Consider the following 20,388-nt stretch of genomic DNA (forward strand, 5'->3'; position numbering starts at 1 on the left):
AAACTCGATATTCATCATCATCATTGTTGGCTGGACAACCCTGGTCTTCGTCTGCTGTAGTATATGCCTCCAATTGTCTCGGTTTTGTGTCTGCGTCTTTTTCTAGATAATACATTTCATAATAAGCAATAACAGGCCAAAGCGCCTAGGGACGCACGCATTTTTTGTAATACGAATGCATAACAAAAATTTTATTAGAATTATAGGCCTGTTCATGAAGCAAATAGTTTGTAAGAATCGTTATAAATTATCACCTTTTGTGACCTAGTGGAAAATGAGAGATCAAAATGACATTTCGTTTTGAGGGGAAGTTGCAAGTTCTTACTGTATAAATTTTTACTTGTAAGAATTTGCAAGTGAGAACAACAGCTGATCGCAAAGTAAAAATAAACACGAATTCAAATTTGCGAATTGCAATTGCTAATGGAATGTTCTCCATCTGTCAGTGATGATGAAATGGCACAAATTATTGTGGACAAAATGAAATCATGTGATTCGAAGTTTGTTATTTGCATTTTCTTTGTTTTTTTTTTTTTAATTTAATATGAAGTAGCTCACAGATTGTGAACCCTGGGCAAACCACTGTTCGAGAGTCTCGAATAACTGTCTGACTTAGACGTCAACAACCTAATAAGGTTCATAAACCGTACACTCTGGATATAGTTATGCTGTGATTAACCGGTAAACAAGTTGGTAACGAAGATATGGCAACAAAATTGTGCAGTAGCTCTAGTTGGATTCTGGATGAATCACCCCTCTAGCCAAGCAACCAATCAAAGGTAGCTCAAGTGAATTTGTGATTTTTCCTGCCAACAATTTAAGCAGCTATTCGTAAAACTTGCAAATTGTTACTGGTTTTGCTTTCATGTACCTATTTTTGATATTTGTCTCTCTGAGAGAGAGAGAGAGAGAGAGAGAGTTCACGGCAGATTAAATTACTGGCAAGTTATTAGATAATTTTTACATGAACAGACCTTATGTCTACGAACTTCTTTAATTTGTCGGCGCCCATTTTATTTAGTTTTTACTTTGACGTTTCTCCTAATAATAATTACCGATAACACAGAAAACACAGGTTAGTACTGAAAAAAAATTTTTTTATAATCTAATCGTATTTTGTGATCTCGGGTTTTGGAAGAAAAACTTTTTATGGGAAATCTCGCTTTTCAATTAATTTAGAGAGAGTTAAGATCGAAAAAGTTGATAATCTAGTTATATGTGAACCTATTATTAGCATTGTGGGGAGTGATTTATTAATTATTAGGTGCGCAACTAAGTTTCCGCTATTTGTCAATAGATGCCGCCAACAGTGTGTGCTAGTCGGTTCTAACATAACCTAAACGTCATAAACCAAGCTTAGACATATGGTAAATAAACTGCTTCGACACATTAGTGATTTTGTTTTGGTATCATATACTCTTGTTTTTGTGAAAATGTCTGATTTTGTGTCGAATAATCGTCATTTGCGGGAAGTGTTGATTTTTCTCTTGCATTCGAAAAAAAGGCGGCTGAAGCGCATCGAGAGCTACCAAAAGTTTATGGAGATGCTGCTTTAAGTGAGACAATGTGCCGAGATTGTTTCCGTCGCTTCAAAGACGGTGATTTTAATGTTGACGACCGTCCGCGTGAAGGAAGGCCAAAAACCTTCGAAGACGCTGAATTGGAGGCATTGCTCAATGAGGATACGTGTCAAACGCAAGAAGAGCTTGGGAGAGAGTATTAGGAGTTACCCCCCAATCCATTTCCAAGCGATCGCATGTTTTGGGAACGATTCCGAAACAGGGGACTTGGGATCCTTATGAGTTAAAACCAAAGGATGTTGAACGTCGTTTTTTCGCCTGTGAGCAACTGCTCCAGCGGCAAAAAGGAAGGGTGACCGGTAATGAAAAATGGATTCATTACAGCAATCCAAAGAAAAGAAAGTGATGGGGACTGCCCGGTCATGCTTCTACGTCGTCGCCTCGGACGAATATTCACGCTGCGAAGGTTTCGCTATGTATTTGGTGCGACCAAGTTGGTGTTATTTATTATGAACTGTTAAAACCAAGCGAAACCGTCACTTCATTCTACAGCATGACAACGCTCGGCCTCACGTTACCAAATGCGTTGAAACCTACCTGGAAACACTGAAATGGGAAATCCTACCCCATCCGCCATATTTTCCAGATATTGCGCCATTCGATTATCATCTGTTCCGATCGATGGCACATGGTCTAGCTGACCAGCAGTTCCATTCATATGAAGACATCAAAAAATGGCTTGATTCGTGGATAGCCTCAAAAGATGAAGAGTTTTACGAGATCTACCAGAAAGATGGGGGAAAAGTAGTAGCGATGGACAATACTTTCATTGATTCACTTTTTTCAGAATAAAGTTGTATTTGCATAAAAAAACAGGGAGAACTTAGTTGCGTACCTAATACTTTGTTCAATTACAATTCCTTAAATTTTAATTTATTTTTGAATGGTCGAATTTTGATATATTTTTATATTTTATGTTCTGTTCATACTTTGTACTTATATAATTTTTATATTGTGTGCTAGATGTTGGCCGTGGAGGTGTTGGAGCTAACAAATTTTCTTTCTAATGTACATTTCCCAAACAGCATGAATTTAATTCTTATTTGGTCTATAATTTATGCCCTCTTTAACCATTGAGTAAGTAATAACCTAGAGTCACAATCACACAAAAATTATTTTGTATGTGAGGTGGCCAAAATAGTTACTTTATTTTTCGCAATTTTGACAAGTCTGACGTCAGTTCTCTTTCCAATACAAAACAAACGAACAGTAAGATAAATTACATGTTTGTGAAAATTCATCGAATGGCTTGGTAATATTGTGATTTGTTTGATTTAAACTAAGCAAACTAATGCAAACGAAGTGCCGTGTGTTGAATTGTTGAATGCACAAATTAATATAAAGCCTCCAAATGCAGTTTGTATGCGGAAGACGGCGTGGCAAGGAGGTGTGTGTGTGTATGCGTATAATTTCTTGTGTTTGGTTGTTTCCATTGCTTTCGCCTACTCTTCCTCTTAACAAACAAGTAATTTCCCTTTTCTTGTTGCTTTATTCATGGCCTCTTACCTTAAGACACAACGAAATCGGAAGGCGCAACCGTGTACTCTTCCATCTTACTGCAAGGCCTCCCGTGGTTCCACTCTGTTCGAGTCGAGCAGCTGAGCGTCAGAAAGTTTGCCCAGTTGCCGCGACATAAGATAATTTGAGTTTGAGAAAATTAGAAGTTGAGTATGCAGCATTACCGTATAAAATCTATAGCTTCCTGCGCATATGCAATTTTTCCTATATAATTTTTGCAGTCGCGCGTGTAATAATTCGCAAGACATTTTAAATTTTTATAAGTTTGCGGAACTTTTATTACCTCTGACGACAGCCGAATGCCTTTGTTGCTAAGTAATTATTTGTTAAAAAATTTATTATTGTGCCAATCTTTATAAAACAAAAATAAATAAAAATAAATATTGTGTCTCGGCGCAATCGGGCTCAAGGGGTGCAATCAGAGTCAAAGCGCATTCGGTTAAAGCCGTTGATATTCTCATTGAATGATATCATTTTTTAATATTATCTGTGTAGTTGTATGTATTAACAAATGTAGAACTACAATTTGTTGCTGGCTTCACAAGTCTTTCCATTTTATGGCGCCACCTCCACATGGCAGATGGTTTTCATGAGAAGCTTTTTCATGGTACAAATCCGTTCGGAGGTTTGCAATTTGCATGCGCTGCCGAAGTGTTTTGCAACTGAAATTTCGTTAAATAACGGAATGACTGACTAAATGTCAGCTTGTCTTCTTGTTGTTCAAGCAAATGCTAGCAGATTCGGTCGTTGATGGATTGGGAGATGTTAAGCGAGAAGTGAGCAATGATCTTCCGCTGCTTAATCAAGAAATCGTTTTCATTCATATTTAAATTGGATTTAGACGATTATGAAGTTAGAAATCGGGCGTGATTGTAATGATAATTTTACGCAACTTGTAAATTAGAAATAAAGTTATGAAGTCAAAACACAGACTCACAGGCACGCAGATGAACAGTAGAAGACGAAGGGAGTAGTGGGGAGAAGGAATGGGTCACAGTGGAAACTTCGTAGATTTGGTGACATTGGTTGTACAAGAGGCTGAGGTGGCAAGGAAATGCGAAAACTTTTTAGTAACGCGCTCAAGCACGTTTGTGACACGTACACATTCCCACAACGCATGCACAGAGATGTGTAGGTAAATGTGTGTGAATATTACCTACAAATAAACGTTAAATAAGCACATATGGGAGGGGTTTGTGGGAGGACGAAGCAAACAAGGAAGACATTTCAAAGTTTTGATTTTGTTTTACCGTTGGATTCAGCAGTTGTGAAATTGACTGAATGTTGTGAAGTGTGCTTTGTTGGCAGTCGGCACGCCTGAGGACAACTGATGTGGACGAATCACTAGCAACTACATAGGGACAGTGGAAATTAGTTGTAGGTAAAATGCCGACACGCCCTACCGCCACGCCATGTACTTGTAATAAAAATTATTTTATTGTGTGTATTACGCTACTGGAATACTTAAGTACGTTTATTTGATTTCGTCAGTCTTGGAGATGCCACTGTTTATATTTCTTTAACGAATGCCTATTTCTTTATTATTTTTAATTAATTTTTTTTTTGGACATATTAAAAGATCCACTGAGTCATTGTTCCGAAGTGCAAGTAGTGCATTGTTTTTTTTTTATCATGTGAGATATGTCCGCAAAGCTCAATGCGCGAGTAGCCTGTTTTGTTGAACCATCACGTCGGTGATGTGTCGAAAACACATTATGCGTTTCAGTCGATAATTTATAAATAAGTGGAAAAATGGGCAACTAGAGAGAAGGACATTGAATTTTCCTTGGCGTTATTTTGCTTCTCGCACAGTTGGAAACCCTGCTCTTGGATAAAGCGATTGTATACTTTATTTGAGCCGGATTTCATGGGTTGCTGTACTACGAAAAAAAGTTAGCGCTTGGAGAGTACTTTATCACCAACGTGGTAAGGTCATTAGAAGATAGCGTAAAAAAAACATCAAGACGCATATAGGAGCAGGAGCTTGGCTACACACCCGAAAAGCGTGTAGGCGCAAATTAAAAAAAGACCCGAGTTTTACATGCGAAAACATTAACATTTACTTTTTATGCTTGTTAAGATTTTCACCGATTTCTACACCAATTTACAACTACCGCATAGACTGGATATAGTCATGCTATAAATATCCGGTAAACAAATTGGTAACGAGGATATGGCAACAAAATGGTGCGGAAGCGCTAGTTGGATTCTGTATGAATTACCCTTCTAACCAACCAACCAGTCAATGTCAGTTCTCATGGTGGACAATTAAATGATGTAACTTTCAACATTTAAATGTTGAGTACAGTATTTTGAATAAAAATAGTGAACGCTGGAGGAATCTAAATTGTACAGGTTCTATTTTAAAACAACATCTAAGCGCGTCTTTTGAAAGGCTCTTTACTTAAAGGTAGCTATGGGAGCTGAATGTCGCAATCAGATCTTTTACCTTCGAAACGCAATTCCTAATATACAGAAAAATGAAATTTTTATATTAAATAACTCTAGAATTCGCACCATTATACATATTTCTGCACATATCTGAATCTACGCACATATCTAACCTCATACATACATATGTATGTATGTATAGGTACATATGTATGTGAAAATAAAATTTGTCTTTTTAATTAATAAAATATGTGATTGAATAAATTATTCTATATTTTATGCATACATCTGATTTCAAATACATACAAACATACGCATGTACATACATATGTATTTAGCGTGGATTTATTTCACATGCAATTTAATATTTTGTTAACTTTTTTTTTTGCATTGTTAAATACCGGCCGTACAAATTTATGTGTGTATTTTGCTTTGTGGTCGCCAACGACTGTCTGCGGTTGTACGCCGGCCTTTCCCGCCTCGGGTGCGCCACGTTCTGATTTCGAAATATGTGTGTATGTGCATACATTATTTACTCTGTTTTTTTGGTATTTGGCGAAAAATTCCACAATATGGTATGTTCGACACAGCTACAGCTGAAATCCAAATACATCCAAAAGCAATCGCCTTCCGCCCAGCAGCATCACTTATGTATGTGCACATCTACTCCACACATACATTGAGGCGTAAGTACGAATGTTGTGCCGATTCGCTGTTGCTATATTGACTCACTGACGATGTCTCTCAAAAGTAAACGAAAGCAAACATTTACGTTACGTTATTTTCATTCCGACATACTCATTGTGATGAACCTGTCTTTTTGCATTATCAACTCATCCGTATACGGAAAATAATTACCTTATCTACTATTCTACTCGCTAATAGCTGGAAGCGTGATGCCCTCAGTGATAGTGATATGGCCATCGCATTATTTTTAGTTATACATTTATTTAGTTAATTTTTTCTTTTTAAACAATAAATTTTTTACTATTGTAAAAAAAATATATGAATTTTAACATAGTATGGCCCATCCATCGCATTAGGGTCGCCGTAGACGCCCCACCAATATGTTTCTAATAGCGGTCGCCCCTCGGGAATGGCAAACCTCCGAGTGGATTCTGCTATAAAAAAAGATCCTCATGAAAAACTATTTGTCGTTCGGAGTTGGCTTAAAACTGTAGGACTCTGCATTTCAAGACGCACGCCACAAATAGCAGGAGGAGCTCGGTCAAACACCTAACAGAAGTGTACGTGCAAATTATTTATATATTTATTTTCTTGAGAATGATACAGATATTGTGGAGAACAGTTTTCTTGAATGCTTTGAGAGACTTTGAGACTTGTCATACTTGTTTTACATTCTTCATATTTCTGCGGCATACAGAAGAACGGACACGCATTTAATAGATACTGAAAGAGAAGTTTGTCTTAAAAATTCAAGTTTTTACCGCAGAGTATTCACTTGGATCAATTTGTATGAAGCACATATGTTTTTATAACCCAGGATGGCCACTTTATCGTTTCTTTGACTTTTTACGCCGAATATCTGTGAAGGTCTTAATGCACGACGCATAAACGCTAGAGAGGAAGTGCAGCAATCCAAATGAGCAGCGAAACAGCGGCTTGAATATGAGGCGACGGACATAAGCAATTGAAAATGATTAAATTAATGAAGAAAAATTAAAAAGAAAAACTTTAATTTTGGCGGCTTATCAGAAGGTTGAACCGCAGGGGAGCTGCCCATATATGCAGATTTGGTTGTTTGTTAATAAGAACTCGTACTCGTACTCTGCTCTACTTCAAAATAAAAACAGTGCGCATACGAACGTACACTTCTGCTCACACAATTAAGTTATCAAGTAGTGAAATTACAATAATCAAAATAACATAGCCACCCTAAATACAACAGCTTACATTTTTTTTGATAAAAATAACTGTGCGATGAGTTAAATAATGCCGCGTGCGATAATTTTTATTTTTGTTGGTTATTTTTTATGGTGAAAGCGCATTGTTTGGCGGTAAGTCAGTACTTAGTTGCTCATATAATTAAGTCATCTCTCTTAATTGCGGGAAATTTGCGCTTTCTTTAAAATATCTAACTCTCACTTATTTATTACCATTTGTGTAACGAATTTTTAGCAAGTGCTTACCCATTTAATTTAATGGACAACAGGAGCTCTGATCCTTCTGATAGGGCAATCATATGGGATTGCTTCATTTAACCATACGTTGGACACCTTGTTTAAAACCTTCGTTTGGGCACCCGTGTCTGGCCTATTTTCGTCCTGTCCGAGTATCCTTTTTAAAGTTATATCCATAAATCGATAGAAAATTAAGTTTTAGGAAGCTATCTGGAAGCTCAAGTCGTTTTCTGTAGTAGAAGTATGTTAAATTCACGTCCAAAGTCGAAAAAGCCAGTCTGGCCAGACTCGGGGGCCGTACGAAGAGTTAAGTCACTGGCGAAAGTAGCAGAGGTTTTAGGAATGAGCATTTGTGAATGATGTAAAACTACAAAACCGGCGCCACTGCAAGATGTGGTCCCACTACAAATGTGGGATGTTTTACATCATTTGGTGCTGGTCACATTGTGCAAAGAAGTTTTGGAAAAACATTTAATTGAAGATTACACTGATAACTAGCCTCTGGCTTGAGTATTTCAACGGTATAATGACTTTAAGAACTGACCTCAGCTTGCAAAAGGGTGGAGTAGTGCTAACTAAAGGGTTTTCCAATAAGAGGTGTTATTCCCGTAAAAGATCAATAGTTTTGTTGCTTGTGTGGCACGTAGCGCCGTCTTATTTAAAATAAACGTTGTCCAGATCAATACCATCCAATTCCGGTCATAAAAAATCGTTAATCATCTCTTGATAGCGCAATCCATTCACCGTAACTGTTGCTCCAGCTTCATTTTCGAAAAAGTACGGTCCAATGACTCCGCCGGACCATAAACCGCACCAAACAGTCACACGTTAAGGATGGAGAGGCCTTTCAACAATAACACTTGGATTTTCTGAGCCCCAGATCCGACAATTTTGCTTGTTGACGAAGCCACCGAGGTGGATGAGGCTCATCACTCAAGATGATTTTTCGATGGAATTCCGGATCATTTTCATGCATTTCAACGACCCAATCAGCAAAGACACGACGTTGTTGATGATCGGCCGGTTTGAGTTCCTATGTTTACTAGACTTTATAAGCCTTAAGACCCAAATCGTTATTCAAAATACGATGTAATGACGGTTGTGGAATGCCTAATTCCAAAGAACTGCGAGGAATGAACAAACCTGGGTTTTCTTCAACAGCAATATTTTCGGCTGTTCTTGAGCGACGTGCTCGGGTTTTATTCTTCACATCACTAACTTGATAATTTAATAATTAATAATTTCAATGTGTTGTTTAAGCGTGTATCGTTCCGTTTTTATCAATGGCGTAGTTTCTACTTGTGAAATATCAAAAAATTATAGCTTCAAAAGAGACATCTACCGAAATAGCGGACTATTCAAAATAAACCTGTTATTGAAAAACCCTTTACTGTAAATCTTTTAAGTGGCTGGCACAAAGTCCAGGGTACTTTCGAAAGTTGCATTTTATACTTTGCGCACAATAATGAAAATACAGTAAAAGAATAATGAAAATGGCTTTACTGCGGAAATGAAAATGGCTTAAGTGACTTCTGGGTTCGTTTAAAATCAACTTTCAAATCACTTTTGGCGACTTATAAGTGGATACCTCCAAAACGAGCTGTAAACAGCTTCTTCACGCATTGAAAAACGTTGACCCCGCATTTAATTTTTGATGTTCGGTAACAAAAAGAAATAATTAGGTGACAAATCAAGGCTGTAAGGTGAATAACTCATTATTTTGATCTTTTGGTTGCTCAAAAACTCTCTTGCGTGAGCCGATACGCAAGACCTGGCTTTACCTTGGTGAAGGAGATGATCCGCCTTCGATGGTTGGTTTTCCTTATTTCTCCAACAACTTCAAACAAACAAATGGTTGTGTACCATTCAGAATTGACTGTTTTCAGTTTCTCTAATAGTACAGTTTCGATATATTCAGATTTTCCGAAAGAATAGGCAAATGGTTCACCATTTGTTTTGAGGCGCTTCTGCCGCGAACAACTTTTGTTGGATTAAGCTCGACTTGGAACACCCATACTATCGATTACTGTATTGTTTCTGGCTCAAATTCATATATCAGCGATTCGTTGTTGGCTGTAGACTAAAAACTAACAATTGCAAGGTGTGTGAACACGACTAGTAACACCAAAAGAGAAAGAGATTCGGCAGCATTCAAAATAGTGAGTTATACCACTTTTATGAGGTATAACCCAAGAATGATAGATAACCAGGTGGGCCATCCCCTATGGTGAAAAACAAAATTGTGGAAGTAACTTAGGCTGCCACTTCACATGGGACTCTGCAACAAAATTCTGCCCACTCATTTCTCACGTATTCACACACTCGTCCAATCAGTTGTTCTTCAGTTAGCAACAAAGTAACTTGAGCAATGGCTGTGTTGATTTTTGTGTATTTCACTAACATAATATCAGTTTTTTTCGCAAACAAACCGCTGATATGACCCACGTCAAGTCAGCTAATCAGCTGACTTCTTCAAAATCACTGAGAGTCAGTTAACGGTCTGATGTAGGCCACACCTTTATAAATCATTTCACCATACTCGCTAGCGGCGAATCTTGCGCGATAGCTTTGTTGTTGCTTTCACATGCAAATTTTTGGTAAAGCGAGCAGAGCTCAAATAAAGCGAGCACAGAAGTGACGAATCGAAGGCGGTTTTAGTCAAAATTTTATGTCTTGCACTGTGCAATTCAATTCTGCGTACACATATGTATACCTACACGGATATTAGCCAACATTGTGAAATTTTATTGGGAAGAATACAAACCTTTCAAATTCATTTTCTTCAAGCACTTATTTTGGAACATCACAAATACAATCGATACATCGAATATTCTAAGGGAAAACTTCTTCAAACGAATTGATTTCCACACCTAATATAGTTTTTGGATTCTTTGGGACTTACCACATTTTCGGTGACTTTTGACTACGTAGCGTTGCTTATCACTGATTAGAAATGGTTAGAAATAAAAAAGGTAGTTTGATATTTTAGAAAACGATGCATTTTTTAATGTTTCTTGTATTTTTGATTAAAATAAACGTTTTTAGAAAAAGTGGACTTAGCAACTTTTCACTCTCAGTTAGCTGGTATGTAGGCATGCACGCTGTACAGAAGGTGTCGCCTTCCTAAAACCGCTACTTTAGTTTTTGCGATTTTGAAAACCAATGACGTAATTTTTTCAACTAAACCAACAAAAACAAAATAAGTTACTTTTTTATTTGCCGCGTGTTAAATTGTAAAGCGTGAATTATACTTTTCTGATTCACAAACAACTAATTTTTCTTCCTTATGTTTATTTATTTTGAGTGACGTCACAGCGAATTCGGAAGGCGCAATCTTGGTAGGTAGGCAAGTATTTCAGAACAGCTCCAACGATGACTCCCAAGTATAATTTATTTGTGTCGTTCGTCTTTTGATTGTTGTTGTACTCGTGTTTGCTTTTATGTTTCCTCTTCTTTGGTTACGATTGTCTTTCGCGTTTCTTCTTTTTAGTTACGCGCTCCGAGTATTGTTGTTTTAATTGTAATTGCCACTACCGCCGCACTTTATGTTTTTGCCGAATTTCTTGCCTTTTGTGAAAAACATTTTGCGCCTAATTTGATTGCGTCTGGTAAAGAAGCAAATTGAATCGAATTATGCCGCGCACTTAATTTTGCATCCCTGCCCACTTCACCGTAAGCTTCATCATCTTTCAACTGCTATTTTTTCGCATTTGTATGCGTAGTGCTCATTTCTCTCCTTTACATGTAAATAATATTTCTTCTCTCAATAGCATTGAAACGAGGGGGCCGACGTGGCACCAGCGATATGCCGCGTGTTGCACAATTTAATTAAACCGAAAGAAATGGCAAAGCTTCAAAGTGGCAAAGGAGTGGCTGATTGAGTGGGCGGCAAGGCAGTGTGCAACGTGGGTAATGATTCAATGATTACCGGGTGGGAAACGCACAACATACACACAATGGCGAATCCTTTATCAGGCGACCCATATGGCGAGTGTTGCTAGCCGTAGTAGCTGTTCTTGACCGTTGCGCGTTGTAAGCCTGCCAGCTATCGCGCATTTGCTTTCGCAATATTGTCGGCTTTACCGCTTTGTCGCTTCATTGCCGTGCGGCACGTGCGGCTCGTTTAATGTGTTGCACACTGTCTTGTGGCCAGCTGGCTATTGCAATTACATACGATCAACATTGTAGCGGCTTACTGAATGCCTTAAAGCTGTTTTGCAATGTTGCGAAAATGTGGCAACAGCGGCCGATGACGTGTGGCAGCCTGCCGACCTCTGTAGTGTGACAGGCAACACCCAGCACCCGCCCTCTTAATTAAACGAAATGACGTATTGCGCGTTCGGAATTCAACTGCTGCGAATGTACGCCGCGCACTCCCGCTTCTCGCCGCACCATCAGGAACTGCAACGGCGTTGTTGCATGGCTGCCTTAATGGCGCCCGACATGTCTGTTAGCTGGGTAATGCGTGAGTGTTTTGTTGGCGGTCGGAAGTTGAGTTGTTTACATTGCCGTCAACTAAAAACTGAAATGACTACGTTGCGCTTGCCACACTCATACATTCACCAACGCCAACAGGCGTCGATGTGCAATGCCACACATTGGCAGTGGTCGCGGGTGTAGACTTAATGGCCATAATTAACTTTCACTGTAGGTATTCGCTTTGAGCGGCGGTGGTAGTGGTGTAGTGGAGTGGGTATATGCCACCTTGTTGCACTTGCACACCACAGAGGATAGGATGCATCTATCGTCCCTCGAGTCATATAAAACTTGCATTTGCAAAAATGGAAAGGGAAAATGAGAATTTAAGTGAGAATAGTCAGTTACAAAAGAAGAGTGAGGAACAACATTATAAAGGCGAATTGGTGTCACTATCTGGTTGCATTTGCTACTTGCGGCATGTTAAAATTGTGCCGAACTCAAACGAACACAAACACACATACACACAAATGCTGTGTTATAATATTCACCGTAAAATCGCAATTTCATTTCTGTAATTGCAGTCGGCGTTCGGGGTGCTGTTCTGTCGCCTGCCTACTTGCACTCGTTCGCGGCAGAAGCGGGTTAAGTGTGCGCGTGTACGCGTCATTGGCGGTTCAAGTTGCACTGGGGATGGTAACGTTTGCTGAGGCATAGGCAGGGCGGCGGGCGATAACGACTAGTATTGTCGTCGTATCTAATGCACTTTGTGCGTCACATCTTCCACCGTTCGCGTATTTGTGTGCGTTTGTGTGATGCGTTTGATGCGATGTGCGGTTAATTAATGGAGTGCAAGAAGCTACTGTTGCATGCCTTATTGTTGTTGTTGCGAGTGTTGTTGTCATCTTCTCTAATTAAATATGTGCTCACTTAAGTGCATGAAAGTGAATCCACTGATTCGACTGAATGGCAACTCAAGAGCTTTTAAACGCGTAGGCGATATTGCCTGAGTACATACCGAGCAACAACAAGTTACTAATCATGTCTACCTAACTACTTATTAGTATTAAATGCAACTGCGACAAGTAACTGCACTTACATATGCACATTATGTACATATATATAGTTTACGTTTACACCCTTTATTGAGTGCTGGGCCGAGCTCCTCCTCCGAATTGAGGTGTGCGTTATGATGTTTTTTTACAGTTTTAAGCCAACTCCGAACGGCAGATGGCAGAAATACACTCGGAGGTTTGGCATTACCTGCGGAGTCGCGACCGCTGTTAGAAAACACTTTTTCTATCATTCGATTTTTCATGCCCGAAGATTCGAACCTGTGACTCTCGAATGTTAGTCCCGTACCAACCCATTCGGCTAGGGTTACCTCCACTTACCGCCGCAATAAAGAGGTCTGTAAAGTTAGAGGTTAGTTGCGAAAACAGCATTAAATTTTGTGAAAAAAAATTTATTCTCGGCTTTCCAGTCCAAAGCAACTAAAAATTGGGGAAAACATGTAAAATTTTATTGAGTGGCGAAAATATAAGTTAGGCCTTCTTCTCTAAATATATGTATAACAATGATCTTTTGAAAAATGATAGCGCACAGCGTTGCCTTAAAAATGTATGCCACACGAAAAAGTATCAATCGTCATATGAATTCAAAAAAGCCCTAAGTTACAAAAAATTCAAAATTGACTTTTTAGTTGATTATCATGTACCGTATCATAATACATTCTCCTTTAAAATTTTATAATCCAACAACCAATAATGACGTTGGTATAAACAAAATTCGAAAAGCCCTAAGTGCAAGCGTAACAAATTTGCCAACCAAAACTGCAACTTACGCCTTAGAGAAATAATAAACAAAAAAAAAAAAAAACTAATTGTAGAAGGCGTAAGTTTCTTATATCTGTAAGTAATATGAAAAGTAATATTTTTTCTTCAAATACTTATTTTTTTATGAAAAATAATCTTAACTTGAGAAAATATTGAAAAATTTTCCCTTATTTTTCATTTTAAAAGGTTTTTTGCTTCTCCTGTAAAATTTTTAAAATGTAACTTAGGGCTTTTTTGACTTCATGTGACGCAATGCACTGTAGCTAAAGGTATTGTAATAAAAAAAATCGAGTAAAATAGTACATATTTCTTGTACCTACTTATTTATACTAAAAAGTATGAAGTATTTACCTGCGAAATGAGAAATTTGTACAAGGTGGTGCAAAACTATTTTATAATCCTTGCAAATGTCATCGGACGTCAATCAAATTTCCATCACTCAAAATATTTTTTTTAATTTAGTAAAAAAGTTATTCAAATATATAAAGGTTGATTATTTTTTTTGTGCAAGGATCAAGGATTCGATAATAGCATTCGCCTCATAGCATCTCAGAATGGGTAATGAACCACTCAGACACATTAATGTATTAGGTTGGGGAATAAGTTCGTAGCGATTTTTTCGAAGACTTGCGACGGATGCGGAAGGACCTCCCATACGAGTTCTTGGAGTAGGGCTTTGACAGCATGGGGCTTGACGTTGTCGGGAAGGAGCGTGGTTTGACAATGTCAATCAGGTATTTTCAGTTGAATAACCTCATTCACGCGGTGTAGCTGGGCAATGTAGAGCTCCTTGTTGACCGCGGTATTCTTTACGAGCATTTCCCTGTGCACCATGTCCTCCCAGTCCCTACAAACACATATAATGATCTTCTTTGGATGAAGATCCGGCTTGACTTTCAGCTTTGGCGTATCTCTTGCAGCCAGCCACTCCTTTATTTGCTTCATATTGATGTATAGGCACCATTTCTCATCTCCCGTGACGATTCGGTACAATCTGCTGTTTATGAGCGCGTGTTGCTCGATGGCGGACGAGATGCTGGGAAGCAATCTAAAGGCGACTTTCTTTGTCTCGTGAGCTCGTGAGGCACGCAGGCTCCCAATTTGTTGGTAAATCCAATTGAATGAAGGTGATTGAGAATCGCTTTAAGATTGCATTTAATTTTTTCCGCCAATTCACGACCGGCTTGGCGACGGTTCTCCTTCAAAAGTGATTTGAGACGCCTTTTCCATACACCGCACAAATATCCTGGGCTGCTTCGGCAGCTATTTGACCTAGATGAAAAGCAAAGAAGAGCAGGTGTCGCAAATGTTGATTTTTGCCTCCTGGGTATTCCATTTGTAAGCCTCAAAACTAATAAAAAATTTAAATAAATAATAAAAAAATAAATAAAGCAAACAAATCGTTGTAAAATAAAAGGAAATATAAAAACACTATGAACATATTTCCCAACCCAATACTTTTCTGCAACATTAACGTTTGCCTCTCGTTTTGTCGTTCTCTCTGTACTCTTACTGTAGCCAAAGAGGCGCAAACATTTGGATATAAGCTTCTAGGCGTTCGCAGTCCGGTCTGCGATATCATCTCACTATATTTAATTTGATTATGTGCTCTTCCCGGCACTCGCAGTGGGCATTCAAAGTGCCTTAGAGTGGAACGATGAGATTTTGCCCATGAACTTTCACTAGAGGATGATAGTCAATTTTTAATCCAAAACTACGAGTTATTTATATCGATAGACTTTCAGAGGAATTGTAGGTGGGTTAAGGGCCAACATTTTTCCTTGTATTCCATTTTAAGATCTCGAATTTGTGTATCAACACACATGCATATATACGCGTATATGGAGCCACTCAATTACCGACTGAGTTATGGCAACCATTTTTCCAGTTTGAATTAGTGCAGGAAAATTTATGTATAGATTCACCGTAGTTCGCCAATTTCCACATCGAAAATTTGCCGGTGTAAGCATTTCTTCATTTAAATAAGAACTGAAACTACCGGCGATAAATTTTGAGCACAAACGAAAAAAGTGCATAAATATGCGCATACAAATACATATATACGTGCGTATGGCTGTTTGTGCAACGAAAAATTGGCAACGACGGGAATGTCTTGCATGAGTGGAATTTATGCAACATACGAGCTAGTCCTACATATTGCTTTCGCACACACTCAACTGCATGCATACATAAATATGAATGCACATACAAACATACATACATATACTTGCATATGTATATTAAAAGGAAAAAAGTAAATAAAAAATGCACAAAATCAAGCCACACGCGCTCCCATTCTTGAGCTTGTGCGTGCTCATACGCTATTCTGAGGATGCGCTGTGCCACAAACGAATATCCCACGCAACAGCGCACCACACTATAGTGCAACATGGTGGCGAAGCAATCAATGGGTTAATGCTGAAATAATTTATAGTCTCGTTACGCATTTGCATTGTGCTGCGCTGCATTGCAGCAATAAATTGCAGCAACATATCCGTGCGCATCGGCGGCGGTCGTCGTCACTCGGAGCAGACACACACGTAGTCTCCGCGGCTTTGCCAGCGTGCGGAACGTGAGATGCGCTACAAACTACAACACTAAACGAACTTGCCGTGCTCTTCCAGTGCACACAAGCACTCGAACTCGTACGCTTCAAACTCATTGTGTACGGTTCTGCAATTGTTGCATGTGCAACTTGTAACCAACGGTTCTTTGAGTGCGCATCTATTTATAATATGTAGCACTCGAGTGTATCCTTTTTGAAAAGGATATCATTGAAAGCAAAATGGAATTTCGAAAAATGTGTAAAAGCGCCCATTGGACTCGTGCAGCGCTTCCTGTTTTCATGCGGCCCGTGTGCTTGTTTACACGACCCTTTGCCCTTTCATTGGATGTACGTTGGTAGAGCGCGTTAGAGTTCTCAGGTCCTATTCGGTGTATACTTCAGTACACCATTACGACTAGTGAATCTACGCAGGTCGCGCCACGACGCCATCCATTCGTGCTCCTCGTTGGCTGGCCCGCTTATTTCAACCCTGCACCCGGATGCGCTAGTACTCATCGTATTGTCATTGCAACAGTTATTCCTGTTTTTCTCATACTCACGATTGGTTTTTACGAGTATGTCATTGCGCTTGTTATTTTTGTTTTTGTGGTAAATTTCTATTACTTGCTGTATATCCGCATCCCCGTTTGTTTGCATCTGGATTTCTGGTCGATTAAGCAGGACGAGCGCCTGCCAGACGTGGATGACTTTTCCCACCAACCATTCCAGCCGTTACGGTCGTACCGCTCTTGGTCACGTGTTTACTGAATTACAATTACATTTTCAATATTCTTTTTGCATTTTTTATGGTTTTCCACCCGGTCGGCTGCTGCGTTTGTATTTACCCGAGAAGTTATTATTTATTTATAGATTTTTTCGAGCTGTCACATTGCAGTATGGTTGGGCAGAAAGGCGAGTGGCGGCGCGCGGCCCATTAAGTTATGACAGCCGCGAGGGCCGAGTTAATTACGAGAATGCTTTCTTCATAGTTGGAGTCTAATTGAAGTGGCAACGGCAATGATAGAAATTACTTCTGCTAGAGAGTTTTTGGTTGTTTAGATTACTTTTGCAAAGTTTTCAATATAAGAGCGCTAAATGCGTACTCATACACTGTCGATACATACATACAAAAGTGTGAGAAACCTGCGCTGGCTTAAAAACTATCCGCTACCGCAACCTCACAACAATTGCAAATTTTATGTCGCATAACTTCAGCGCCGTTGAATAACTTAGTGGAAAGATTAATGATGCGTGGCACTTAGTCTGGTCAAAGCTTTGTTTACAAAGCGACTAACTGTTCTTTGAATGCTGTCGCAACTAGTGCCGTATCCTAACGGTAAATATGTCTCTATGCGTAAAAATGCCCGGCCGTCACCCAACCCACCTTAGCACAAACTTTTTCATCTTAAATTTAAGGGAAACTTCATCTCAGTCAGACATTTATTGTAATGTCTAGGGCTAATCGCTCCACGAATTGTTGAATGAGCCGTTTTTGTAACGAACTAAAATCCAAATGAGATATGTATATATGTAAATAATTTGAGGAGCTTAGAAATTTCGCTCCTATCATAAATCAGGATATTTAATGAGATTGAATGAATAAAATGTTGTAAATAAAAGGTAATTATTTTCAAACGAATTTTGCCTTTGACTTTGAAGAATTCAGTTGAAAACTATTCCTAACTGCAGACCTAATTTTTTCCAATAATCTCATTAATGTGACTTTTAACCTACAATTCCTACAAAGGAAAATTTTCAAGCCCCAAACTTCAGAGCTGGGCAAAAATAGTTGCATATCTTCTGAACGCTTCTTCTTGATAAACTGATTCATTACCTCGAAAGAAAATAGCAATGGAGCGTTTGTAGGTATATTTCAACTAATTGTATATACAAATAATTTAAATATCTGCAAATTTTCATATGTGATCATTTTATTTGGAATATAACTTGAGTCTAAGTTCTTATCGGTTTGTGTTAACCATGGCACGGGCGACATCCTCCGCCACCTTTTCCATATCCTCCACCACCGCCGCCACCAGTTCCAACAGGCACCGGTTTAACGACTATTGGTTGTATAACCAAAGTTGGCTGGATAACTTTAGGTTGCTGTGGAGCCGGTTGAACGTAGACTGGCTGTGGAGCAGGATGAACTGGGCGTGGTGGAGGTGGAGCGGGATGCACTGGACGTGGTCGTGGGCGTGCAGGTGGATGTGCTGGATACGTTTGTACAGGTACAATAATGATTTGTGGTGGTTGCTGTGGTGGGGGGTGCGGTGGTGGTGGTGGAGGCGGCGGGCGAGGTGCAGGTGCTGGATGATAAACTGGAGCTGGCGCTGGATGATAAACTGGAGCTGGCGCAGGATGATAAACTGGAGCTGGCGCTGGATGATAAACTGGAGCTGGCGCAGGATAGTAAACTGGTGCTGGCGCTGGCTGATAATAAACTGGTTGCTGTGGCGCGGGCGGCAGGAATGGATTTTTCTTGAAGGTTGCGTTTACACTTCCAACTGCCAATGTGACTACTACAATGCACATCACATTGCGCCTGTGAAACATTATTGCAGTTGTCTCGACCCGTTTGCTGCTTGGACTGCTGGTTAGCTCACATTGAGACAAAGTAGCTAATAACTTTGTATTTATACACAGAAATTCAGCTTTAGTTGAAGTTGAAGAGGATTAATTGTTGATTGTCTTATTAATGTAATTTGTTTCAAAGAAAATTTAGTTTTTGAAATTAAAATGTGTGAGTTATCGGGTACATTTTTAATGAAACAAAATTTAATTGGCTGCAATAGTTGTGGAAACATTTGGTGGGAGTCCCCAATACGAGCACTCGATAATTGGTAGTAAGTAGCGATGTCTCAAATTGCACAAATTATATTCCAGTATTGATCACAACTACGTCAAATATGGCATATAATTAAATTACAAACCCTTTAACCTTCAATGGTACTCTGTGCAAATTCTATACAATTTCGAGCTTCACAATAAAGTGAATTTCATTGCAAAAATCTGCTTCTTCATCTGCGCGCTTGGTGGATTTATACAGGTGAAGTAATAAAATCAGTAGGAAATTTTTGGCACTGCCTTATTGGAAGAGATAAGGCAGAATTATAACAAAACTTTACTACATTCGATTATTAAAAAGCGAATTACTTGAATTTTTCTTGTAATACAAATAAAATAAAAAATTATTTTGGAGATACTCCCCATAGTAAGCAATAGTTTTTTTTTATTTAGAAGTAAACTAATTACAAAATAGTTATTGCACTTAATAGTTAAAGTACTGGCAACTGTGGCCTTCGGTTTCCATGAAAATTAATTAACTCATACAAATTAACTAATTTTAAAAAGTATAAATGGAACTAAAGGCACCTTCGACTCGCCAAGCAAGTGGCGAATAAATGAAGCAACTGACGTAAATAAATATATGTTGGCTGCACTGGAAAGCAGCTGTCAAACATTACATTTGTTTGGAAGCGCTTAATGAGTGTTAGTAAGACCGCTCGCTTACAGGAAAACATTTGTTGCCTTAACTCGTTACTTGTGATGCTCGTGCACTGTAAAAACTCTTCGGTTCTCGTTCTTCTCAATGTTGTTGTTGGTTGTATAGAAAAACAACTAACAATTACAAGGTGTATGAACACAACAGGAGCGCAAAAAGACAATTCGCAAATCTGAAGCAAAAAAAGTGTCGCTGTATGAACGCAATCTAATGAAAATCTCTTGAAAGAGAGTTGGCAGCATCGCAAATAGTGAGTTATACCACTTTGATGAGCCTTGAAGTTTTATGAATCTTGCTCTCGTTGTTGCTTTCACATGCAAATTTTTTGTCATGAGAGAAGAGCCCAAACATAGCAAGCAGAGATGTGATGAATCGAAGGCACCTTAGCCATATGTAATATGACGCCGTAGCCGCATGGCTTGGTGAATGATTACCATTCAATAGTGCCAGGGTTCGA

At 38.9% G+C, this 20,388-nt stretch overlaps 1 protein-coding gene across 1 annotated transcript; it reads right to left on the reverse strand.

The window, feature by feature from the left end:
• Nucleotides 1-18,284: 18,284 nt before the first annotated feature.
• LOC128862822 (uncharacterized) lies at nt 18,285-19,631 on the reverse strand. The gene has a single exon (XM_054101579.1). The coding sequence runs from the start codon at nt 18,980-18,982 to the stop codon at nt 18,401-18,403; it is 582 nt and encodes a 193-aa protein (XP_053957554.1). The 5' UTR covers nt 18,983-19,631; the 3' UTR covers nt 18,285-18,400.
• Nucleotides 19,632-20,388: the final 757 nt, after the last annotated feature.

This window comes from Anastrepha ludens, chromosome 5, assembly GCF_028408465.1.
Source record: "Anastrepha ludens isolate Willacy chromosome 5, idAnaLude1.1, whole genome shotgun sequence".
NCBI classification, from domain to species: domain Eukaryota; kingdom Metazoa; phylum Arthropoda; class Insecta; order Diptera; family Tephritidae; genus Anastrepha; species Anastrepha ludens.

What these genes read in the sequence shown, in the direction of transcription:
- LOC128862822 (XM_054101579.1), bottom strand. Translation starts at nt 18,982, where the DNA reads ATGTTTCACAGGCGCAATGTGATGTGCATTGTAGTAGTCACATTGGCA.